At 31.9% G+C, this 27,923-nt stretch overlaps 2 protein-coding genes across 3 annotated transcripts; both read right to left on the reverse strand.

The window, feature by feature from the left end:
- Positions 1 to 9,102: 9,102 nt before the first annotated feature.
- LOC139897095 (uncharacterized) lies at positions 9,103 to 13,117 on the reverse strand. 2 transcript variants are annotated; one of them, XM_071879749.1, is made up of 5 exons: positions 12,859 to 13,117; positions 12,580 to 12,692; positions 10,212 to 10,296; positions 9,963 to 10,130; positions 9,681 to 9,850 (listed from the first exon to the last, which is right to left on the reverse strand). In XM_071879749.1, exons 1-5 carry the CDS (start codon positions 13,034 to 13,036, stop codon positions 9,816 to 9,818), a joined length of 579 nt encoding a protein of 192 aa, XP_071735850.1. In that variant the 5' UTR covers positions 13,037 to 13,117; the 3' UTR covers positions 9,681 to 9,815. The 2 variants fall into 2 exon arrangements, with proteins under 2 accessions (XP_071735849.1, XP_071735850.1); XM_071879748.1 differs by having other exon boundaries at positions 9,103 to 10,130.
- Positions 9,152 to 9,638, reverse strand: LOC139900689 (uncharacterized). Its single transcript, XM_071883448.1, has 2 exons — positions 9,614 to 9,638; positions 9,152 to 9,546 (listed from the first exon to the last, which is right to left on the reverse strand). The coding sequence occupies exons 1-2, from the start codon at positions 9,636 to 9,638 to the stop codon at positions 9,152 to 9,154; spliced, it is 420 nt and encodes a 139-aa protein (XP_071739549.1).
- Positions 13,118 to 27,923: the final 14,806 nt, after the last annotated feature.

Consider the following 27,923-nt stretch of genomic DNA (forward strand, 5'->3'; position numbering starts at 1 on the left):
CGCGACCTTACACAGTTGCTGGTACTGAGCTGCAACATGTTATTAAAACCACATTTTTACCATTTCATCATGATCCAACATATTTTTGACAACATAATACATAAACAAGCTTAATTAAAACAGTTTCATACATCATTAAACACTTCGAAAATCCTTTAATCATAAGCAACGCTTTTACACAACTTAAACATAACATTTGGTCCCACTCTTTCAAAAGTAACATAGTTTATAAATTCAAAAGACTTGGCGTTGATAAGCGGTACCATTAGAGCTTGATTCAAAATAGAGACTTGCATTACCACTTACTAAAACCCAAAGCTCCGCTATCTTTACATAAGCACCTTACCTTCCCGGTGTCCTTTCGTTCCTATAAAAACATAAAACATGGGGGTAAGCTTTTACGCTTAGTGAGTTATAGGCGAATAATAAAGCATACAATATTGGGCATAATCATTATATCACTTTATCTTTCCAACCAAATGGTTGCTTACTTACTTTCGGATCCGACCCATTACTTACCATAGACATAACTTACTAAGGCCAACCCTAGTAATCATGTCTAAGCTAAACACAACCATAGACATACACATATGCCTAAGCTACCTTAATCACATTGCATTCATACATATGTACATAGACACCCAAAGTGTCTAAGCTAAGTCATACCATAGACAAGGGTTACTAAGCAAGCTTATTAACCTTGCCTAAGCTAATCATTAACCATAGATACAATTATTAGGTGAACCTAATAATTCTATCTAAGCTACTCATCTCGTGCACTTAGTCGTTGCTCTCTTGCACGGATGCAATCCGAGAACACTAAGCCACTCTTAACCCGCCCAATTTACCCCCTATAAACTCACCTTATTTAAATGAGGTTCCTTGATCACTTGAAGCTCCTATGCCTTGATTAACACCTATGCATGAGCTAATTTCATCAATAACATAACTCCAACGAAATCACAACTTTCAATAGCTTACAACACTTTCATACAATTACACATTGACTTAATCCCCTTTTTACTCCAACATTCACATGAACACTTATATTCATAACATGTTTATCTTATCTTTTCCAATATAACAACATTATCATACAAACATCATTTCCTTAATTACACAATTTCTCTAGTTCCTCTCTTACAAACATGACTTGTAATTCTTTCAAGCATCAAAAGTGCATAAACCCATTTCAACTACTAACATTCTTAAAATTATTATACATCCAAATATCATTACTTACAACAATAATAACAATTCATATATATAAACTTTCTTCTTTACAAGTTTAACTAAATCTCATAACATTTTCATTGAGGCATTTCATCAAACACCTAGTGTGCATGACTTGATTCTAAGCTATACATAACATCTAATTCATCATAATCACAGCATACACTCAAGATGCAAGTTCATACATGAACTTACTTCCATTATCAATTACAAATTCGTTTTTAATCATACAAGTGTGCACATTTTCAACATACAACTACTTTTAAGCTTTAGATTCATCCAAAACACCCAAATTCTAGTGATACTTAGATATAAAAGTTCATACCTTGTCTTTAGGGATTTAAGAACCCTAATGTGCACAAATGGAGAAGAAATTGAAGAATTAAAACTTGCTATGATAATTAGAGCACACTAGATTTCATTAATTTCCACTTGCATGTACAAAATCCTTTCAATTGAAGATTTCTTCTTCTCTTCTTGTTTGGGTCGACACACACACAAGCACACACTAAGTTTCTGTATTTTTTTGCAACTGATAATGATTTTCCAGCATTTTACTCTTTTAATTGATTTAACTTTGCCTCAATTGCACTTTCTACCCTCCCCACCAAAACCATAATAAGGGAGGTCCTTAAATTAACTTTGCATCACTAGTTCCCTTTCAACTTAACTAACAAACTTTAAATATTAACCACTTATAATACAAAATAGCACCAACAATATATATGTACATATAAAATTACATAAAATATTACCTTAAATAATTGGGATGTTACACAAAAGTGGGAGGTTGAGAATCCTTGAAATTCTTATAAAAGAAGTCTCGCCTTCCCACATTGTCTTCTTGTAGAATAAGCTTAACTTGTTCCTTAACCACATTGACTACTTGCTCGTCAATTGAATCTAGAAACATCTTCTTGACGTCTTCGAGAAACTTCGCTTTTTGGCGTTTAAAAATGGCCTCAACCTTGGCCGTGAACTCGGCATCCTCACTCGTATCTCCGTCATGGTTTTCGGGTCCGTTTCTCGTCTTCATACTATAAAACGGAAATAGATTAAACAATGAAACGAGAGGACAAGACACAAATATATATATATGTATGTATATATATATATATATATATATATATATATATATATATACATACCTCGTCGCCCCATCTTGCTCAACAATCGTCGTACATCGCTTGTTTGACACGATTTGAACCCGTAACAATGGTAGCTAATCATTGTTACGCGAGCACGTCGCATTAACTTGCCAGTACAACGTCTATCTCGCTTGATGATTGCAACACAACACAAAAAAATTAGTGCATAGTTAGTTCACATAAACCTAGGCACTAACAAATTCCCGGTCCGACCCGTCTCCTACAAGTCCCGCATAAAGCGCATACACAATACAGGTCTAAGTCTAGGCACCTATCTCAAGTCGCCTAAATCCCTTAGACCATGCTCTGATACCACTTGTAACAACCCAACCCAATATCCAACCGAATACGCGAATCATGTTTTTTATATATATCAGCAAACGTGCGCGGCGCGCACGAGCCTCATCAGCTTCTGTCCGGTTTTGTCAAATTTCAATTAAAGGTCTCCCACTTCCCGACATATTTAGACGAAACGCTTTTCACATCATGTTATAATAGTTAAAACTCACATGATTCAACAATAAAATAAGTTTTACGAAACCGTGCCCACATATGCCGTAATACGAGTTTCGTACAAAATATGAGTTTCGACCACACTAGTTTAATTTTCAAACGACACTATGAGCATGGTGTTTGGGGGTTAAACTACCCAAATCTCGGTCAAACTCCAAAAGCTATATGCCAAAAGCGTCCCCTATCAAAACAAAGTGAGATCACTAATCCGAACAAACGCCCTTACCCTTGTCCACGCCAGAGCCTATAAAAAGGTAAACAACGAGAGGGTAAGCTAAAGCTTAGTAAATGCAATAATTATACATATACATATATAACCTACTTACTTGCAATCACTTACACAATACCGCATACAAGCTAGCAATCGACAACTGATAATGCTAAAAACGAACATATATTTCATAGCATTATTCCTCAAGAAAGACAAGCTTTTAGTTGCAATTGTTCTATTTACAAGTAATATTCGTTTAAAATAATAAAAGGTGAAGACAAAAGACAGATTCGACGAATTGAAGACGCAAACGACCAAAAAGCTCAAAAGTACAAAATACAATCAAAGAGGTTCCAATTATTGATAAGAAACGTCTCGAAATTACAAGAGTACTAGATTCAAAACGCAAAGTACAAGATATTAAATTATTCGCAAAGACGTTCGAAAATCCGGAACCGGGACCAGAGTCAACTCTCAACGCTCGACGCAACGGACTAAAAATTACAAGTTAACTATGTATATAAATATAATATAATATAATATATAATTAATTATATAAATTATATATATATTATATTTATATAATAATCCGTCGGAAAGAAAGGCTCCAAAATGGTGTGAGCTGTAAAATCGAACTCCGCGACTTGCGGAGTTCAAAGAGGGAAAAGGCCGCGACTCGCGGAGCTCACCTGGACTCAAATCCCTATAAAAGCAAACGCAGTTTGATCGTAAAAATATCCAAAAAAATTCAATCTCTCTCTATATATGTATACGTAAATATATATAATTTATATTTTAATTTTAATTTTAATTTTAAATTCTAATAATAAGGGTATGTTAGCGAATGTTGTAAGGGTGTAAGTCGAAATTCTATCCATGTAACGCTACGCTATTTTTTGTAAGTTATGTTCAACCTTTTTAATTTAATGTCTCGTAGCTAAGTTATTATTATGCTTATTTAAAACGAAGTAATCATGATGTTGGGCTAATTACTAAAATTGGGTAATTGGGCTTTGTACCATAATTGGGGTTTGGACAAAAGAACGACACTTGTGGAAATTAGACTATGGGCTATTAATGGGCTTTATATTTGTTTAACTAAATGATAATTTGTTAATTTTAATATAAAGATTTACAATTGGACGTCCCTATAAATAACCATATACACTCAATCGGACACGATGGGCGGGATATTTATATGTACGAATAATCGTTCATTTAACCGGACACGGGAATGGATTAATAGCCACTAGAATTATTAAAACAGAGGTGAAATTATGTACAAGGACACTTGGCATAATTGATAACAGAGTATTAAAACCTTGGGTTACACTCAGTCGACATCCTGGTGTAATTATTAAACAAAGTATTAAAATCTTGTTACAGTTTAAGTCCCCAATTAGTTGGAATATTTGACTTCGGGTATAAGGATAATTTGACGAGGACACTCGCACTTTATATTTATGACTGATGGACTGTTATGGACAAAAATCAGACGGACATATTAAATAATCCAGTACAAAGGACAATTAACCCATGGGCATAAAACTAAAATCAACACGTCAAACATCATGATTAAGGAAGTTTAAATAAGCATAATTCTTTTATTTCATATTTAATTTCCTTTATTTTATATTTAATTGCACTTCTAATTATCGCACTTTTATTTATTGTTATTGTATTTAATTGCACTTTTAATTATCGTACTTTTTAATTATCGCACTTTTATTTATCGCAATTTCATTATCTTTATTTACTTTACGCTTTAAATTAAGTCTTTTATTTATTTTTAATATTTTACATTTGGTTTTAACTGCGACTAAAGTTTTTAAAATCGACAAACCGGTCATTAAAAAGTAAAAAACCCCCTTTATAATAATAATATTACTTATATATATATTTGTATTTTTATAAATTTAAACTAATATAGCGTTAAGCTTTGTGAAAAAGATTCCCTGTGGAACGAACCGGACTTACTAAAAACTACACTACTGTACGATTAGGTACACTGCCTATAAGTGTTGTAGCAAGGTTTAAGTATATCCATTCTATAAATAAATAAATATCTTGTGTAAAATTGTATCATATTTAATAGTATTTCCTTGTAAAATATAAGCTATTTTATATACACCTCGCATAACATCAACAACTATGCAAACATTATGCATAAACCAATATCCGCAATTCATACTAAGCTAGCGACACCAAAAGCATATAGTTCACAATTAAATATGCTAACACAAAATTCACACAACCATGGTTAACCAATCGTACAAGGAAACGGTACTCGTTAGAGACCATCGGAGTTCATAACATCCATTAGTGTACATACGACGCGTAATCACTAATCTCTCGGGTGATGTCTTGAACACCGCGACAATTTCACCCCCAAGACAATGTGGTGTCTTGAACACCGCGACAATTCCACATGTCAATCAAACCAATGAGTGGTGTCTTGAACACCGCGACAATTCCACTCCCATGACAATGTGTTGTCTTAAACACCGCGACTATTCCACATGTCAGTCAACTCAATGAGTGGTGTCTTGAACACCGCGACAATTTCACTCGTTACATAGAATGTGGTGTCTTGAACACCATGACAATTCCACATTCCACGCTACACAAATAAATACATTATATACGTACACGCATAATTATTCCACTCACCTTAACAATTCGGTGACGGTTCTATGCTTCGACGAGCTTCAAGGCAAAGTACCTAATACAATAAGTACTCGATCAACACACAAACTAGTTGGACTAAACGACAACAACTTACTCATGTGCATTTAATGACTTAAATGCATTAAATGCCCCATTTTCACCAAAACCGTCCATTTAAGGTCAAGACCATCACATATCACTAAAAGCTAGTGACTAAGGTCCAACAACACTAATTAATACACAATTAGGGTATTTCATACCCATCTTTCCCAACTAGGTCAATTATTACCCATTTAACCATTTTAAAGTCACACACCCATTTCGGGTCATCCACTAACCCCATTAACACCCATTTGCTTAATAACTAGGTGTGCTAACCAATTATGACTCATAAGTCCATTTAACATTTTCAAAACCCTAGGTTAGTCATCCTTGGGTCCTCATGACCCGATCTTACCCAAGAACACCCAAAATCACCAAATATGGGTTTTATGTTCATCACTAACCCAAACCCTAACCCTTAAACAATTTAAAATAAGGAAATCAAAGTTAGAGCTTACCACCACAATCACAACGTAGCTAGTGATTAGATGAACAACTTTAACACACGCGGTTTGGCCCGAAATCAACTTCTTCCTCCTTGATTTGAGCTTTCTCTCTCTCAAAAGGGTTTCTCTCTCTAAACTTGAAGTAGAAAGATGAAGGTGGTTGAAAGTGGAGTTATGACACTCCATCCACTGATCTTGTGGCCCTTAACTCGGCCCTAAGTGAATTTACCAAAAAGCCCTTCCAAAATATCAATTAAAAGAAACAGAATCCGGCTACAGTAGCAGTGCGCCACACGCACCCTTAAGTGTGCGCTGAGCGCACCCTGGTCTAGACAGACTCTGACCTCTGTTTAACTGCACAATATTTCCCACACTTCAAGTACACTATTTACACCACTGTACAATAATTATTCGGGTCTTACAAAATCGTGCATCTTCTCGAGATCTATCCAATGGCAAACCGCCACAGGCGGTTTGTCCCAAAAAATTTCAAAATTCGGCCTTAAAGACATTAAAATTTTGACGTTTTTGTTGATTTTAACTTTTTAATATACTTTGACCGCTTATAACTTGTTGTAGAACATTCTAATATGTAATTCGTTAAATTTATCACCAATATTGACTAAAAGTACACAAAACCTACCCAACACATTTCGCAAATCAAACATTTTCTATATTTGACGTAAATCGCAATATGAGGTCTAATTTCAAAATTATTTTTATCACTTACAACATCTTTTCAACGGATGGATCTCAAGAAAATACATGATTTCAGAAGAAAAAAAAAATTGGTCACTAAATTGGAACAAGGAATCAAGAGATATGTCCATTCAAAGTTCTGGTGCAACTCGCACCACGCACCACACACGGTGCGTGTTGGTCATGTTTGGTGTGAGTTGCAAGAACAATAGGTTGTCTCGGTGATTATCTTGGAAACACACACCAATCATCAAGCACAATGCATGGTGCGTTGAGGACAATTTTGCAATTATAAAAATTTAAGGGCATATCGTTAATCTCTTTGAGATTTACGAAATTTTGACCACTTTCCCACTTTTTATGTATGGTTGATGCGTCTATTATAATACTAGTAGTAACAGTAACTAGTAGTAAATAGTAAACAAGATACAAATGATTGTCCACCAAAAAGGAGACTAAATGTACAATTTATATAATTCTTATTAGACCACTCCCAACGGTGAGCCATCGGGCCGCCCTCCTTGCACTTCCTCGAGGGCGCCGATGGCATTGTACCGCCATGACTCCTCCCTCCCTCGTACTCAAGCTCCTCGCCCTGGAAAATTTCCTCATATCCACGAGAGTGAGGGCGAAGTTTTGTGGTTTTTTCAATTTTCAGTGCATTTTTTTTTCCTTTTTTTTGCTGTAAATTTATATATCATGAAAAATGGAAGTTTAAAAAAAGGTGAGTGAGGTTGAGGAAGGGGTGAGGTTGAAGATGAGTTTGGTAGGTGTAATTTATTTAATTTTGTATTTTATATTTTTATTTATATGGGACCCACTACAAAATTGATAGTTGCTAAAAATTGGGAGTTCTATACTAGTAGTATAGTGTAGTCTTCTTTTGATTTTTGTTTTTTTTTTTTTTTTTTAATCATTATTTCATATATTTGATTGGTAAATTATTGATTTTTAACTCTAACTTAGTTTTAATAATAATACATAAAGTAAATAAAAAAATTGAGGAAGTATGTCATGGTTGGCAATGGTGTGTTATGGGAGTGTTATGGGAGGAAGTGGTGAGAAAAGAGGAGAGAGAAAGCTGATGTGGCGCTGAGGAAGTGCCCATGACGGCGTCATGGTTGGGAGTGGTCTTAAGAGTCTGAAACTAATTAATCCATTCCACTTTTAGCTAAAAACTATATTATAAGAGTCTGAAACTAATTAATCCATTCCACTTTTAGCTAAAAACTATATTTTTAGACCTTTTTGAAATAAAACAAAGCGCAAAATTCACCCAAAATGAGTAATTGGGGTGAAATCACCTTTACTTGGAGTAATCGGACTTAAAAACTGACCAATTTTAACAACATAAAAGGGGTCAAATTTCAAGCCTCTTATAAGCGTCTAACGATTTCAGGATAAAAGGGGCTGGATTTCAAACCTCTTACAAACATTTAACGCTTTCAGCATAAATTGTTTTTTTTTATACAAGGAAAGGTAAATTCACACGAATATTTAAGAATGAAAAAGGTAAGGTAAAACGTTGCAAACCTAGTGTATTTTTTTATTCGTTTGGGGGGCCTCATTGCTCCTTTCCTGGACTCTGTTACAACCTTTATACCTAGATAGGGCTGCAAGAAATTAGGAAAGAAAATATACGTTGGCATACAACAACTTTAAATAAGTTGAAAAGCATAACCGTGTAACTCTACACAATTTTTATTTTTCTTGAAGGGCGATATCGACATCGAATGCTCGCATTATTCACCCACGGCTGCGTTAGGAGAAAACCTAATTCGCGACGATGTTGGCAATACCATCGAAGGTTGGGAAAAAACCCAGAGACCTAACCAAATCGCATAGATGTTGGCAGTACCATCAAAGGTTGGAAACTCACTGCTTGGAGTGAGAATCGAACATGGGTTGACAGTACATAATACATAGTACATATATACAATACAAACTCACATTAATCAAAGAGAATAATCAAATATTGAGCTCAAGTACAATAAAGAATGGTCAAGAACGGATACTCTCCGGGATAACTGATAAGCGACATATTAATTGTTAACGTTCTTTTTTTTTCTTTTTCGAACGGCTGAAATTTTATAAATGCAATCCTAGCAAGAAGCTAGACAAAATAGAAAAAATTACATGGGATTACAAAGCCAAGTATTCCAATCTGGCGCAAATTTACTTCTAGATTTAAGCCAAGAAAAAACAACTAATCTAACACAATCAAATAAATCACTTTTCCTGACCTCGCGAGCATCGTGAACAATATCATTATGTAATCTCCACATCCACCATAAGGTGGCAGCCGTAATGCAATAAAAACGATCCGAATGAACCTTATTCCTGAAGGCATTATCAATCCACGCAAATAGGTCATCCGTAGAATCCATTTGAGCAGGCCATACAATGCCTACCCACAAACAAATTTTACGCCAAAGAGAAGTTGCCAACGAACAATGTAAAAAGATGTGATCACGAGAATCTCCAGCAATACCACAATTCGGGCCAATAATCGAGTTGATATCAAGACCTTTAAAAGCAAGCTTTACATGAGTAGGAATGCGATCATTGAGAAGACGCCAAGTAAAAATGTTAACCTTGATGAGAATAAATCTGCACCATCTCGTTGGTCGAAAAGAGGATGGGAGCAAGGATTCATCTAAAAGATTACGCACCTCCCGAACAGTGAAGATGCCGTCTGATATACGCTTCCATCACCAACGATCATCGTCCGTAGATAAACGTACCCCATGTAAAATTGGAGCAACTGATCAAGGTTAGCCGAAGTGGACGGCGGTCTTATCCAATGCCAAACCCAGTTGCCATGATGAAACCTGTCGCATACCATACAGTCCGGATCCACATCAAGACGGAAAAGGCGATTAAACTTTTGAGCTAGAGTAAAATTCCTCAACCATTTATCTTTCCAAAATCGAGCAATTTTACCATTTCCAATTTTTATCGATAACAGTCCTTCCGGGAAAACATGACCGATATGCTGAGATTTAGCAATATCCACAATCGCGTTCCAGGCACCTTTGGTTTTGCAACTAGTCTCACCAAACCCGGCATCCACACCATGAATTGCCTTTACGAGACGAACCCACGGCGCCTCTGGACAATTATAAAAGCGCCAAATTCATTTTAAGAGAAAAGCGTAGTTAAAAGACTTTATGCTACCAATATGAATACCACCTTTAGCAAATGAAGACGTCGCTTGATTCCAAGAAACCCATGGCATTCTCGTTTTATCCAAAGATCCTCTGGACTTGTTAACGTTCTTCATGATGGAAAGGTTTTTCATTCGTAAAAAGGAAGTGAAAAGTCACAGTGATGAACTTCATCGTACATTTACCCATATTTTGTGATTGCAGGTTACAAAAATTGGTTTCAAACATTGTGATTGACTAAGCATCAAACTTTAGTGGGATGAAAAGTCACTTTAACTGGTTAACGAGTCGATAGTCAGAATAATTAATAAACTTGTGAGAGAACTTCGACATATTATATATGAGTCTTAGAACTCATATGACTTTATTGACCAATATTAAATACATAACAATTCAGTTTGGAATATTTGTATGTGTACAATTTCTTCTATTTTCCTTTGAGAACTTGAATATGAGCACTACGCATCCTCAGAAGTAAGGTCCTCTCCTTAGGGTATGTTTGACAAAACTAACTGGTACTTAATAGCATATAGTTAGATGGTAACCAATAGCTGGTAGCTTATTATAGTATTTAGATGTTTGACAAAGTAGCTGGAAGTGTTAAAATAAAGAGTAAAATGACTAAAAGTTAGGAGCTTTTTCTCAAATGCTACTAGCTTTTAGTTTTTTGTTTTTTCTCTCCGTCTAAAAGTTTTAAGCTATTTTAATCAAACATATTTTTTATTTAAATAGAAGTTTTTTCATAAAAGCAAAAAGCTCCTAAAGATTACTAAAAGCTAGCTCCAAAAAGATTCGTCATTTGTGCCAAACATACCCTAGTGAAGCAATATATTATACATTCTAGGCCCAAACATAGCAATATACACCAACATATGAGATAGCGTGATTATTTTAGAAATTTGAATATGGTATAAGTGTTTACAAGAAAAAAAAATGAATAAATTAATTCTTGTACCATAATGATACACAATGAAGTACAAATGATGGTAAACATGTCAACACCAATGAACTGATATTGCTATACGTATTTATAATTTATCTAAGGAGCGAGTTATTTCAGTAACTTCAACGTAATGTCATGTAATAGAAATTGCTTTGTGTCCTATACTCCTATTCATATAAGCTCCTCAACATGTCATATCATATCTATCATATGATATTTAATCACATATTCACATGATGAATATAAGCTTTCAGTTTGCTTTAATGCAACATAGTAATTACCAAACATATTGAAGGGATCAAGGGGTTCTAATGTATAAGAAGAAACTGTTCTTTCTTATGTTCTGTACGTCATCTTTTGACTTAAAAACTAATACAACAACAAAAGGCGTGATTCATTTAGTGAAAGACGTAACCGAATAGTTACAACAACAACAATTCTAATCCCGCATATGCAGGGTGTGAAGAAGGTAAGATAGACAATCATTCCACTACCCGAGTTGAAATACTTGCATTTTGCACATAAATTTATACTTAGAAGTCTCATACAAATTTTTAATCCCCGACTTGAAATATAATTTACTGCACCAAGCAGAGATACATTCAGAGTATCAAACATCATGTGTGTTATTAATTACCAGTGTGGTCTGATGTTCACTTTCGACAACTAGATCCAAACAGGGACCCATATATGTGAATAAGGTCCAATGTGGACTCTAATCGTTATACAAGGAGTTCTGCATCGGCTAATTGTGCAAAGAAAACATTTAACAAATTCATACTAGATACATCAAGTTGGGGCCCCGAGTTCATACTGGGCTATACTAGATAGCCCAGTAGTTGGGACCTGAGTTCCTTACAAGAGGTCTCAAGTTCGAATCCCATCTAGGACGAATATTTAGTGGTGGTCAGGGGGTTGTAAACAGCCAGGGAGTAATCTTGTTGCGCAGCATACATAAGAGTATGAGGCTGGATTACTCGCCCTCCTAGGTAGCGCGAACAAGGAAAACCTTCTACCTTTATACTCGATACATCAAAAACTATCATTCAGCTCAAAATTGCTAAGAATCAGTTAAATGTATATTCCTTTCTGCTTCAACTACTTTTGTTTTCCCCACTATTCACTTTAGCTTAGACTTCATTTAACTGTTTCATACTTCATTCAAATGTTCAGAATCAGTCCGAAGGTTCATCGCCCTCAGTTTCTCTCTTAACTGCAATGTTAATCTTTTTACCCAATTTAGTGTGAACCAAATTACATTAGTTTTAATACCTATTGACTATGACTATTGACTATGACTATTTCTGTATTTCAGTAACCGTTTAACAAAAGATCAAGCATATAATATCAACATAAAACGATAATATCAGGGAATCTTACACCATTAAACAACTAACTAGCCACAGAGAATTTTATACTATGAATAGGAATACAAATGCAAGTTTTAAACCTCTTCGCATTTTCGCTGGAGTTCTAAAAGCTCTTGGCAATTCGAAAGGCACTCGGCATGGTACACAGCTGCCAAATCTTTTATTAAGGCTTTCCTTTTGATAATCCCAATCGCTGCAACACAATTCAACAAATAAACATGAATTAATAGTGTGACTACATACATTCAACAGATAAATTAAAATGTATAACCCTAACAAAATTCGTAGTACTGAATAGATTAGTTATTTATAATAAAAAGTAAAAGTAAAACAGATAAATTATGAGATAAAGGGTTTACTTCTGCTTGGATCAAAAAGACGGCGGCGAGGTGTCGCGTTTGGTGGTACAGATGGCGGAGTAGAAGGTGATTCTGTGGATGGCGGTAGTGGTGGTGGTGGTGACGGCAAAAGAGTAGTAGCAACAGGTGGTGGTGGTGGTGGTTGTGAAGATGAGATTTTTTGTTGCAAGTCAGTCATCTCTGGTTAAGAGATAGAAGAACGGTGAATGGTTATTTTTCCGGCAAAATGAGTCTCCGTTTCACGCTTGGGGTGCAGGGGTTACTTTTGAACTTATTAGTTTACCTTTTTATTTGTTAAGAAGGTGTAATTTATCTATCATTCATTCATTCTATCTATCTCTTTATACATTAAATAGTTCAGTTCGTTAGTTTGATTTTGGTTATTTAAGAGTTGGTTCAGGATTTGGTTGTTTGAGGGTTGATTATTACTTTAGTTCTTTTTTTTGTTTTGTTAGGCTTCGGGTTTGTTGACCTAGTTGTCTTTTGTTTGTTGCTTGTACCATTAATAGTGGCTTTTTTTTTTTTCTTCTTCAGGAAAATCATTTTTTGCCAATCACTCCCTCCGTTTCAATAATTTATTATTATTTTTCTTTTTAGATAAAAAACTGTAACTTTTATATAACATGAAACCATCCGTACATATTACTATAAACGTGGTACGTTATTCATTGGTCTCATAGCTAGGTATTTGACCTTTATATGATACGTTTTAGAAAATATTGCATTTGTTTCATAAAAAGCACACTATTATTATACATAATGCATGTTTTAAACAAGTGGGCGATTATTTAAGGAATAATCCCTATAATACATCGATTTTCAAATACTACACACGTGACATAACAGTCGAATATAATACATGACAAAGGTTTTATTGAATGCAACACTTTATTTAATTAAAAGCATGAGACTCCATGCACAACTTGCTCAGATAATGCAACAGCGGAAGGCTTTCTTAAGGACCTGAGAATAAACATGCTTAAACAGTCAACACAAAGGTTGGTGAGATATATAGGTTTAAAGCTATCATCGATATAAATATAGACCACAAGATTTCATATGTAAAGACCCGTCCTAATCCATCCGGACGAAGTCCACATCGATTATAAACGATTCACAATAGTTGGTTACATCGCGAGGTACTTGACCTCTATATGATACATTTTACAAACATTGCATTCGTTTTTAAAAGACCAACTTTCATTTCATTGAAAGTTGATGACATGCATACCATTTCATAATACATCCAACTATAATTGACTTAATAATAATCTTGATGAACTCAACGACTCGAATGCAACGTCTTTTGAAATATGCCATGAATGATTAAGTAATATCTCTAAGATGAGCAAATGCACAGCGGAAGATTTCTTTCGTACCTGAGAATAAACATGCTTTAAAGTGTCAACCAAAAGGTTGGTGAGTTCATTAGTTTAACATAAATAATCATTTCATAATTTTAATAGACCACAAGATTTCATATTTCTATTTCTCATAAACATACGTCCCATGCATAGAGACAAAAATATCATTCATATGGATTGAACACCTGGTAACCGACATTCACAATTTGTATATAAGAATATCCCCATCATTCCGGGATCCTCCATCGGACATGATATAAATTTCGAAGTACTAAAGCATCCGGTACTTTGGATGGGGCTTGTTGGGCCCGATAGATCTATCTTTAGAGTTCGCGTCAATTAGGGTGTCTGTTCCCTAATTCTTAGATTACCAGACTTAATAAAAAGGGGCATATTCGATTTCGATAATTCAACCATAGAATGTAGTTTCACGTACTTGTGTCTATTTCGTAAAACAGTTATAAAAATAGCGCATGTATTCTCAGTCCCAAAAATATATATTGCAAAAGCATTTAAAAAGGGAGCAAATGAAACTCACGCATATAATTATTGTAAAACAGTTAATAAAACATTTGCATGTATTCTCAGCCCCAAAAATGTAAAGAGTAAAAGGGGAGCAAATGAAACTCACACACTGTATTTTGTAGTAAAAATACATATGACGTCAATGAACAAGTGTAGGGTTGATCTCGGATTCACGAACCTATATCATTTATATATATATTAACACGTATACAATTTAATCAACTAAATTTATTTGTATTTTATAATGTGTTAAGATTTATATCTTTATATATATTTAACTTCATTATTGCTTATAATTTGTCATAATATATATATATATATATATATATATATATATATATATATATATATATATATATAATATATATTTTATGTTATATCAATATGAACACTAATATATTAGTTAGTATGTTAAAACGTATTATTATGCATTATTAGTTTACTTGTAATATATTTTTATATAGACATCAATTGTTTGTTAAAATAATACCAAATTAATAATAGCTTTGATAAAAATAATAATAATAATTAAAGATAATAATAATGTTAATAATAATAAAAATGTTTAAAAGTAATAATAATGATAATAATAATAATAATAATACTAATGTTAATAATAGTAATGATAATGATAAAAATAATAATAATTCTAATTATAATAACAATGATAGTTTTTTTTTTTTTTGGTAATAATAATAATAATAATAATAATAATAATAATAATAATAATAACAAGAAGAAGAAAGACTACCTTAGTGTACTAGGCTTTAAAAAAAATAAACGCCCTTGCCAAGGCTCGAACTCGCGACCTCTCGTTCCTCACACGACACTCTAACCATCTGATCCATTTCGCTTATCTATTTATATACGCGTTCTAATTATATTTAAAAATATATTTCTGTTTTGTTTTCCTCTTCCTCTTCGTTAAGACAGTTAACCGATCAACCCAGATTCAAATCATCACATAATAACTTTTGATACTTCAAAGTAACACTAATTAATAAAAATCAAATGTTTATATTAATTGAAAGAAAGAAAAAAAAATAACAGAATCAAACGAGTCTGCTGCTACCGTTCGTGGTTTAAAAAAATAATAAATATGATTTTTGAGTTTGAGAACGTTTTAGCCAAAACTTTCAACACAAAATAGGTTTCAAATCGTTCCTAAAATCTTTCTCAATCGACAATTTAACTGGAAACATCACCTGGAACTCGAATTTAATTGAAGAACGATGTTTGACTTTTTAAGATCAAGAACTTTGACTCTAAAATTCCAACTTGATATTAGAAATTGGAAAACGGAACTTTGTAGATAGTTTCTATAGTGGATTCCTAACATAACCACATTATTACATTTTGAAATCGAATTCGAATTAGAGGTATTGCAAAACTGAACCAGTAACAGAGATACTAGTTTTTATTTAAAAAAAAAATTCTGTTTAATAGCTAATAACAGTTAATATAATTATAATAGGTAATGACTGTGGAAGATTGGAGGATCCTTCTCCTGGACACTAGCTAAATGATTCGTTATATAATAGTTCAGGAGTCGACAGCATCAATTAAGATCAGATGAAGAAGTCAAAAAAAAAAAATATATATATATATATATATATATATATATATATATATATATATATATATATATATATATATATATATATATATATATATATATATAAAGTATTCGTGAAAAGCACAATTTCGTACGAATTGAGAATGATATGTAACCACTTTGAGACAGAAACAAATATTAGCAACAAGTTGTTAATTGCTTTACACTGAATGATCACCTTTTTCTGATTTTTATATAAATTATATAATTAGTTTTTAATTAATTAATAAATATATATTAGAAATAATAATAATAATAATAATAATACTAATTAATAATAATTAAAATACTGATTTGTACTAATAGAATTATTAATAATAAAAATGCAAATTTTTATTAATGATATTACTAATAGATTGTATTATTTTCTAATAATAATAACTATAATAATATTAATGATATTAATAATACTAATATTTATAAGGACAATAATAATAATAAATATCTATTAATAATAACTAAATTTGTAATCTTACTACCAATTATGATATCAATAATACTAATAATAATATAACAAATCAGTTGTATCAAATTTCATAATTAGGTAATATACATAATAATGATGATAACACTGATATTAATATTAAATACTTTTCCAAATAATAATAATAATACGATTTGTAAAGATGAAAAATTAAATGCGTTAAATTTCATATCTATATATTTTTATTGAAAATAATAATATTAACACTACTGATATTAGTGTTAATATCCGTATTGATAATAACAATGAAGGTACTCATAATGATATGAACATAACAATTATGTTTTAATTTATTATTTATTATAAAATATATAATATTTACTAATCATATAATATATAACCAGTATTGAATGTTTAATACAATATATATGATCATCAATTACTCTTCAAAATTATATTTACACAAATATATATATACATATTCATCTTAATAGTAATTTAATTATTCTATATAATACTTTTACATTTTTAGTTCAAATAATTATATTGTATTTTATTAATTCAAATTATTAGGTATTCTTTATATTTATTTTTACAATATATATATATATATATACAAACAATTGTTCGTGAATCATCGAGCACGGTAAACGGGTAATTGATTATATGAATAAAATTCTAAAAACTTTAAGACCCAATAAAACATACCTTGCTTATCGTGTCGAAATCAAATAAAATTCAAGTTTAAATTTGATCGGAAATTCCCGGGTCATCACAGTACCTACCGTTAAAGAAATTTCGTCCCGAAATTTGAGTGAGGTCGTCATAGCTAACAATAAAAATATTTTCATGACGAATATGAGTTGATAAATAGAATTTTATTACTGTTGAGTAATATGGATAAGATAGTTCGATTACTCGAAGAGTACGAGTGAAGTTATCACTAAATAGTGCATTGAGAAAGACAAGTTATCACTCGATTACCGAAATTTGATCGACATCGTCATGGCTGACAATAAGTATGTTTTCATGACGAATACGAGTTGAAAATTAGAGTTTTATCATCAGTGAGTAATATGGATAAAACAATTCGATTATGTGAAGTGTATGAGTGAAGCTATCGCAAAATAGTGAAATGAGGAAAGTAAAGATTCGTCTTAACTTTTGACGTCGTCACGGTTGATTTCCGGATTAAAGAAAATCTTTGTAATCTTAATAAGATTTGATTCTTCGGTAATTAAGGAAATTAGAATTTTCTTCGATTAGGTGCGTAATCTACCTTGATTGCTATGTCTTATATTGTGATGCCCCGTACAAAACCATCGTGTACGAATCATCAATAACAGGATCATTACAAGGTTAAGTACTATATGCGTTTTCAAAAAGAGTTTGCATTCATTAATAAAAGGTGACGTCATAACTAACGCCAATTGTTTTACAATCCAAAAGCATGCTTCACTAAGTAGAAGCAAATAATAAGTGTATGTGACCACAATAGTCGTTACAAGTCATAATTCAAAAGTACTAAAGTTTGAATGCAAGGTAAAGTAGTTCATGCGATGACAACTCTAAGCAGCGGGTGTCTACAGCACGACTAGTACACAGCGGAAGCTAACCTCAAGCACCTGAGAAAAACATGCTTAAAAACGTCAACACAAAGGTTGGTGAGCTATAGTTTAAGTATAACAGTATGTAAGGTAGGCCACGAGATTTCAGTGCTACAAAGAGCGTTTCAAAACAGTATGATAAAGTATATGTTAACCGTGGGCACTTGGTAACTAACTTAACGTTTATACCCCCTGAAAGTACACTTGGCAAGTGCGTATGTCTACGAAGTATTAAACACTCGTTAAATGCTAGCGCTACTAGCCCGAGTGGGGATGTCAAACCCTATGGATCCATATCTAAGATTCGCGTTCACGGTTCAAAAACCAATGATTAAACGTTACCGAGCTAAAGGGAATGTTTATGCCATTGTATAAACCACACATATATAAGTTTAAGTACTCGTGCCTAGTATGTAAAACATAAAATCCGCATATATTCTCAGTTCCCAAAATAAGTTAAAGTAAAAAAGGGAATATAATCATCACGTTCCATTAGAAACTCAGCATGACTTACTGTAATATAATCACGTTGATCAAGTGTCATTATATTATACTAACTCATGCATCAGCTCCCAACATTACTTCAATAACATTCATATTTTAAGTTTGAAAGTTTACAGAATATAGAAACTAACAGTTTCTATATGATGTAATACTGATAGCACGAAGAGATTAATGATTTCAGATGAGAATAGTTATAAAAATATCTCCAAAAATATGGAGGATATTTATAATGAAAGATACGATAATATCTCGGAATATCTAAGACCAGAGGATGATAGAAACTATTGTCTGCAAGGGTTTAGAGTAAGGAACAAGATATTCACTATAGACTTTAGCAGACGTTGAATCATTTGGATTCTTTGAAGTCAAACTTATTCTTTGTGATTTGTCAACGGTTTTCTTCATAGTTTCGCATAATCTGCTTTTCAGTACTAAATTTTCTATTGAATGTTTCCAATATAATAATACACAGGAAGCACGAAGAGGTAACTAATTTCGGACAAGAAGAGTTATGAAAATATCCTCAGAAATATCGAAGATATTTATGATGATATTTTGGAATTTCTAAGTTCGATGGTTGATGAAGAAAGATTTTACGCAAGGTTTTAACATGAGTACGGAGCAAGATATTCGTTGAAGGTTTCATCGGATCCAGAATTACCTAGATTCTTTGAATATATGGTATGGTCCTGGTATTTGGCCTTGGTATCCTTCATGGTTTGTTCAATCTGTTTTTCAGTACCAAATTTTCTATCGAGCGTTCCCAACACTCTCTTCTTTATCATCAAACTTTTGACCGTTTAGACCATCTACAAATTTTTTTCCTCTGCATTTAATGCTACGATATCTGAATCATCGGTTATCATTTCGAAGTGGTTTTAAGAGAATTGTGTTTTTAGATGATTAAACGCTGATGGTAATATGGTGGAATATAAAAGGTTCTCTGGTAACGAATGCGAAAAGACAACATATATATCAAAGTTATAATAAGGTTGTTTTAAATGAAAAGTCGAAGTTGACTTGTTGGAGCTGTGACAAAATTGGCTACCTTGAAAAGAATTATTAAGTTATTTTGGGTAATAATAACGCTAAAGGAATTAGTACAGTAACATGTTAAACGTTTACTCAAGTTCCGAGTGTTTTCAGGTGCATAATTATATGCATCAATCTTTTCTTCTATAGATGAAGTGCGGTTGGTTCATCCTCTCGATTGAGGTGTTTTCAAGAATCATGAAAGGTTTGAACGCAGATTGTAATTGTCAAGATACAATTGAGGTTTAAGATGAAATCAAGTGGCAAACTTGAAGAATTATTTAGTTTCATATGTTATAATTAATATTTTAATTCATTTTAATTGTCCAATGTTGATAGTCCACAGTTAGCAGTGTACAAATAATAATTCATATATAAGTTATTATATAGTATTAGAATTAATTAATACGTATCGTGACCCGTGTACATGTCTCAGACTCGATCACAACTCAAACTTATATATATTATTATAGAATCAGCCTCAACCCTGTATAGAGAACTCGATCATTACTGCATATAGAGTGTCTATGGTGATTCCAAATAATATATATAGATGCGTCGATATGATATGTCAAAACCTTGTATACGTGTCCCGATATTTAAAGTGCGTAAAATAAATATCAGAAATTAAATGATGATAAATTAAATGCGTAAAGTAAATAACAGAAATTAAATGACGATAAATAAAATTGCGATAATTAAATTGCGATAAATAAACTGCGATAAATAAAATGTAAACAGTTAGCTAGGAACAGTTAGCTAGGAACAGTTAGCGTGGATTCTTAACAAAATTTCTCATAGTTAATTTGTTTGTTTCTAACAAATTTTATTTTGTCAAATGTTTTCTTCATTATGCCACTTGTTGGATTCTGATAAATCAAATTCCAAATATGAAATTAAATGAAAATGGTTATTCTGTGGTGAACGGATTCGTATAGCTGTGGGTGTAAGTAGGATAGTAAATGAATGTCGAGTCAGATTCGGAGAATGTACAGTGTAACTTATTAAAGTGAAATCTAAATATTCCTCGGGTATTACCTACCCGTTAAAATATTTTCACCATTAACAGTTTGTACCAAAGAATTTTTAATTAAAATCTTTATGAAAACATATATACATATATATTTTCTTCAGATGTAATCATGGATTTATTGAGTTAATATGATATTAAACTCATTTGGTTTCTCGTTAGAACTAGAATACATAATCTCTAAAACTTTTAGAGATTACTTAATCGCCATGAGGAACGAAGATAAATGAGGTAGAACGATACGTAGAACGAAGATCATACTCGGAGTACAGATGGTGGCATTTGAGGCATGGATTGTTGATGGTACTGATGCTGTTATTTATGGTACTACTGGTGCCGGTGATGTTGCTGAAGCTGGTATGTTTTGCACCATATTTTCCAAGGCTACAACTCGGGCTCGAAGCTCGTTGACTTATTACTCCAGAATGATTGTCGGTAGGAACGAGCGAATGAATAAAGTTTTAGAATCTTTGATATCATAATATCATTGCGTGGTATCCTAGAAATGAGTGTGAAAATGGTGTTTCGGACAGGTTCGCCTGTAAGTGCTTTAGGTTCTTCACCAAGAGGTGAATTTGGTTGATGGAAAGGATCACCTTCTTTGCGTCTCCATGGATTAAGTCGACTATGAACCCATCAGATGAATTAAGGATGACTGATTGGTTGATTCATTCTGGTTATACTGCTTTCGAAGTTCGAGTGGAAATCCATATCGGAATAGCTATCGGAATAACTATCGGAATAGCTATCGGAATCTGAGGGACTCAAACTGGTTGAGGGATTCATCTCGTACGATTAGCTGAAGGATTTTCGATAAGAAACAGATTATAGGATGTAGATTAGTACCCTGCAATACATAAGTTACATATGCATATATAATACTAAAATCCCATAAGTTACGGAGGAATATACGGAGTATGTCAGGAAGGGTTTACAGTAATAGATATGCTAAGATATGAATTAGCGAATACGCTAAGATATGAGTTTTGTCTATACACTATTTATGCAATCAACGCAGTAAGATGTGTCTAGACTAAGAATGATAAGCAGGTAATTTTCTAAGGAGGATAAGCAGATGATTTCCGACTAGAAATGAAAAGCAAAACTTTTGACATGCAGACACGGTCGAAGTCCAGACTCACTAATGCATCCTAACGACTATCAGTTAGACTCACTAATGCAAGACCTGGTTCTCTAAGACCACCGCTCTGATACCAACTGTAAAGACCCGTCCTAATCCATCCGGACGAAGTCCACATCGATTATAAATGATTCACAATAGTTGGTTACATCGCGAGGTACTTGACCTCTATATGAAACATTTTACAAACATTGCATTCGTTTTTAAAAGACCAACTTTCATTTCATTGAAAGTTGATGACATGCATGCCATTTCATAATACATCCAACTATAATTGACTTAATAATAATCTTGATGAACTCAACAACTCGAATGCAACGTCTTTTGAAATATGCCATGAATGACTCCAAGTAATATCTCTAAGATGAGCAAATGCACAGCGGAAGATTTCTTTCGTACCTGAGAATAAACATGCTTTAAAGTGTCAACCAAAAGGTTGGTGAGTTCATTAGTTTAACATAAATAATCATTTCATAATTTTAATAGACCACAAGATTTCATATTTCTATTTCTCATAAACATACTATGCATAGAGACAAAAATATCATTCATATGGATTGAACACCTGGTAACCGACATTCACAATTTGTATATAAGAATATCCCCATCATTTCGGGATCCTCCATCGGACATGATATAAATTTCGAAGTACTAAAGCATCCGGTACTTTGGATGGGGCTTGTTGGGCCCGATAGATCTATCTTTAGAGTTCGCGTCAATTAGGGTGTCTGTTCCCTAATTCTTAGATTACCAGACTTAATAAAAAGGGGCATATTCGATTTCGATAATTCAACCATAGAATGTAGTTTCACGTACTTGTGTCTATTTCGTAAAACAGTTATAAAAATAGCACATGTATTCTCAGTCCCAAAAATATATATTGCAAAAGCATTTAAAAAGGGAGCAAATGAAACTCACGCATATAATTATTGTAAAACAGTTAATAAAATATTTGCATGTATTCTCAGCCCCAAAAATGTAAAGAGTAAAAGGGGAGCAAATGAAACTCACACACTGTATTTTGTAGTAAAAATACATATGACTTCAATGAACAAGTGTAGGGTTGATCTCGGATTCACGAACCTATATCATTTATATATATATTAACACGTATACAATTTAATCAACTAAATTTATTTGTATTTTATAATGTGTTAAGATTTATATCTTTATATATATTTAATTTCATTATTGCTTATAATTTGTCATAATATATATATATATATATATATATATATATATATATATATATATATATATATATATATATATATGATATATATTTTATGTTATATCAATATGAACACTAATATATTAGTTAGTATGTTAAAACGTATTATTATGCATTATTAGTTTACTTGTAATATATTTTTATATAGACATCAATTGTTTGTTAAAATAATACCAAATTAATAATAGCTTTGATAAAAATAATAATAATAATTAAAGATAATAATAATGTTAATAATAATAAAAATGTTTAAAATAATAATAATGATAATAATAATAATAATACTAATGTTAATAATAGTAATGATAATGATAAAAATAATAATAATTCTAATTATAATAACAATGATAGTTTTTTTTTTTTTTTGATAATAATAATAATAATAATAATAATAATAATAATAATAATAATAATAATAATAATAATAATAATAATAATAATAAGAAAGACTACCTTAGTGTACTAGGCTTTAAAAAAATAAACGCCATTGCCAAGGCTCGAACTCGCGACCTCTCGTTCCTCACACGACACTCTAACCATCTGATCCATTTCGCTTATCTGATTATATACGCGTTCTAATTATATTTAAAAATATATTTCTGTTTTGTTTTCCTCTTCCTCTTCGTTAAGACAGTTAACCGATCAACCCAGATTCAAATCATCACATAATAACTTTTGATACTTCAAAGTAACACTAATTAATAAAAATCAAATGTTTATATTAATTGAAAGAAAGAAAAAAAAATAACAGAATCAAACGAGTCTGCTGCTACCGTTCGTGGTTTAAAAAAATAATAAATATGATTTTTGAGTTTGAGAACGTTTTAGCCAAAACTTTCAACACAAAATAGGTTTCAAATCGTTCCTAAAATCTTTCTCAATCGACAATTTAACTGGAAACATCACCTGGAACTCGAATTTAATTGAAGAACGATGTTTGACTTTTTAAGATCAAGAACTTTGACTCTAAAATTCCAACTTGATATTAGAAATTGGAAAACGGAACTTTGTAGATAGTTTCTATAGTGGATTCCTAACATAACCACATTATTACATTTTGAAATCGAATTCGAATTAGAGGTATTGCAAAACTGAACCAGTAACAGAGATACTAGTTTTTATTAAAAAAAAAATTCTGTTTAATAGCTAATAACAGTTAATATAATTATAATAGGTAATGACTGTGGAAGATTGGAGGATCCTTCTCCTGGACACTAGCTAAATGATTCGTTATATAATAGTTCAGGAGTCGACAGCATCAATTAAGATCAGATGAAGAAGTCAAAAAAAAAAAAAAAAAATATATATATATATATATATATATATATATATATATATATATATATATATATATATATATATATATATATATATATATATATATATATATATATATATATATATATATAAAGTATTCGTGAAAAGCACAATTTTGTACGAATTGAGAATGATATGTAACCACTTTGAGACAGAAACAAATATTAGCAACAAGTTGTTAATTGCTTTACACTGAATGATCACCTTTTTCTGATTTTTATATAAATTATATAATTAGTTTTTAATTAATTAATAAATATATATTAGAAATAATAATAATAATAATAATACTAATTAATAATAATTAAAATACCGATTTGTACTAATAGAATTATTAATAATAAAAAAGCAAATTTTTATTAATGATATTACTAATAGATTGTATTATTTTCTAATAATAATAACTATAATAATATTAATGATATTAATAATACTAATATTTATAAGGACAATAATAATAATAAATATCTATTAATAATAACTAAAGTTGTAATCTTACTACCAATTATGATATCAATAATACTAATAATAATATAATAAATCAGTTGTATCAAATTTCATAATTAGGTAATATACATAATAATGATGATAACACTGATATTAATATTAAATACTTTTCCAAATAATAATAATAATACGATTTGTAAAGATGAAAAATTAAATGCGTTAAATTTCATATCTATATATTTTTATTGAAAATAATAATATTAACACTACTGATATCAGTGTTAATATCCGTATTGATAATAACAATGAAGGTACTCATAATGATATGAACATAACATTTATGTTTTAATTTATTATTTATTATAAAATATATAATATTTACTAATCATATAATATATAACCAGTATTGAATGTTTAATACAATATATATGATCATCAATTACTCTTCAAAATTATATTTACACAAATATATATATACATATTCATCTTAATAGTAATTTAATTATTCTATATAATACTTTTACATTTTTAGTTCAAATAATTATATTGTATTTTATTAATTCAAATTATTAGGTATTCTTTATATTTATTTTTACAAAATATATATATACAAACAATTGTTCGTGAATCATCGAGCACGGTCAACGGGTAATTGATTATATGAATAAAATTCTAAAAACTTTAAGACCCAATAAAACATACCTTGCTTATCGTGTCGAAATCAAATAAAATTCAAGTTTAAATTTGATCGGAAATTCCCGGGTCATCACAGTACCTACCTGTTAAAGAAATTTCGTCCCGAAATTTGAGTGAGGTCGTCATAGCTAACAATAAAAATGTTTTCATGACGAATATGAGTTGATAAATAGAATTTTATTACTGTGGAGTAATATGGATAAGATAGTTCGATTACTCGAAGAGTACGAGTGAAGTTATCACTAAATAGTGCATTGAGAAAGACAAGTTATCACTCGATTATCGAAATTTGATCGATATCGTCATGGCTGACAATAAGTATGTTTTCATGACGAATACGAGTTGAAAATTAGAGTTTTATCATCAGTGAGTAATATGGATAAAACAATTCGATTATGTGAAGTGTATGAGTGAAGCTATCGCAAAATAGTGAAATGAGGAAAGTAAAGATTCGTCTTAACTTTTGACGTCGTCACGGTTGATTTCCGGATTAAAGAAAATCTTTGTAATCTTAATAAGATTTGATTCTTCGGTAATTAAGGAAATTAGAATTTTCTTCGATTAGGTGCGTAATCTACCTTGATTGCTATGTCTTATATTGTGATGCCCCGTACAAAACCATCGTGTACGAATCATCAATAACAGGATCATTACAAGGTTAAGTACTATATGCGTTTTCAAAAAGAGTTTGCATTCATTAATAAAAGGTGACGTCATAACTAATGCCAATTGTTTTACAATCCAAAAGCATGCTTCACTAAGTAGAAGCAAATAATAAGTGTATGTGACCACAATGGTCGTTACAAGTCATAATTCAAAAGTACTAAAGTTTAAATGCAAGGTAAAGTAGTTCATGCGATGACAACTCTAAGCAGCGGGTGTCTACCGCACGACTAGTACACATCGGAAGCTAACCTCAAGCACCTGAGAAAAACATGCTTAAAAACGTCAACACAAAGGTTGGTGAGCTATAGTTTAAGTATAACAGTATGTAAGGTAGGCCACGAGATTTCAGTGCTACAAAGAGCGTTTCAAAACAGTATGATAAAGTATATGTTAACCGTGGGCACTTAGTAACTAACTTAATGTTTATACCCCCTGAAAGTACACTTGGAAAGTGCGTATGTCTACGAAGTATTAAACACTCGTTAAATTCTAGCGCTACTAGCCCGAGTGGGGATGTCAAACCCTATGGATCCATATCTAAGATTCGCGTTCACGGTTCAAAAACTAATGATTAAACGTTACCGAGCTAAAGGGAATGTTTATGCCGTTGTATAACCCACACATATATAAGTTTAAGTACTCATGCCTAGTATGTAAAACATAAAATCCGCATGTATTCTCAGTTCCCAAAATATGTTAAAGTAAAAAGGGAATGCTATAACTCACAATGATAAGTAGCGGTTAAGTTGAGTCGGGAAAGGTGTGCAAGTAATCGGTCCGAAGTCCTCAACCTAAGTCAAATAGTACTAAGTTAGTAAGTCGTCTCAAAAGGTTTATATGTATGTAATTAAGGTCATAAAGGTCATCATCAATCATCATCAAACAAAAGGTACAAAGTAAGTTTCGTTTATAAAAGAAGTTTAAAACGAAGGCTGACATCGGTCAGTCGCCACGGCCTCTACCCTTACTGAATTAAGGTGAGACCAGTGTATATGGCTCCGTATATGAGTCCTTTAAGTGTGGTAAAGTTTACAGAAGCAAACTCGTCTTCATTTGACCGTGGCGACGGTCTAAGTGCGAGTAGGTCAGAAATTTCTGCACAACGTTAAAAGGACATAGTGACGATCGGAGGGCCATAAATCCTAAACCGTAACTCGGATTAAGACGAGTCTTATATGAAAAATTATCTACTCGAAAATATATACTTGAAAATCAAGGTCTCAGTAGCCCAGGTCTACTGGTTTGTTACAGAAACAGTATGACAGAGGGCTGTAAACAGAAAACAGGAAGTTAAAAGTGAGTTCCGGTGGTCTTGGTGTTTGATGTTCATCATGGTTCTCATCCTTGATGCATATAGCTTTAAGTGTACAACTCTTTGATGTGTTTACATCATCTTTACCATGGTTTGACCATCATAACCCAAGTGCAAGTCTAAGACATGAAGCACAACTCACTTAAGTGTTGCA

Source organism: Rutidosis leptorrhynchoides, chromosome 3 (assembly GCF_046630445.1).
Source record: "Rutidosis leptorrhynchoides isolate AG116_Rl617_1_P2 chromosome 3, CSIRO_AGI_Rlap_v1, whole genome shotgun sequence".
NCBI lineage: Eukaryota > Viridiplantae > Streptophyta > Magnoliopsida > Asterales > Asteraceae > Rutidosis > Rutidosis leptorrhynchoides.

Coding starts and splice junctions, on each gene's coding strand:
- LOC139900689 (XM_071883448.1), bottom strand. CDS start 9,638: ATGGTGCAGATTTATTCTCATCAAG. Junction 9,547..9,613: donor GCAGATTTATTCTCATCAAG/GTTAACATTTTT, acceptor TTGCTTTTAAAG/GTCTTGATATCAACTCGATT.
- LOC139897095 (XM_071879748.1), bottom strand. CDS start 13,036: ATGACTGACTTGCAACAAAAAATCTCATCTTCACAACCACCACCACCA. Junction 10,297..12,579: donor TCCAGCGAAAATGCGAAGAG/GTTTAAAACTTG, acceptor TCCATCATGAAG/AACGTTAACAAGTCCAGAGG. Junction 10,131..10,211: donor GACGTCTTCATTTGCTAAAG/GTGGTATTCATA, acceptor ATAATTGTCCAG/AGGCGCCGTGGGTTCGTCTC.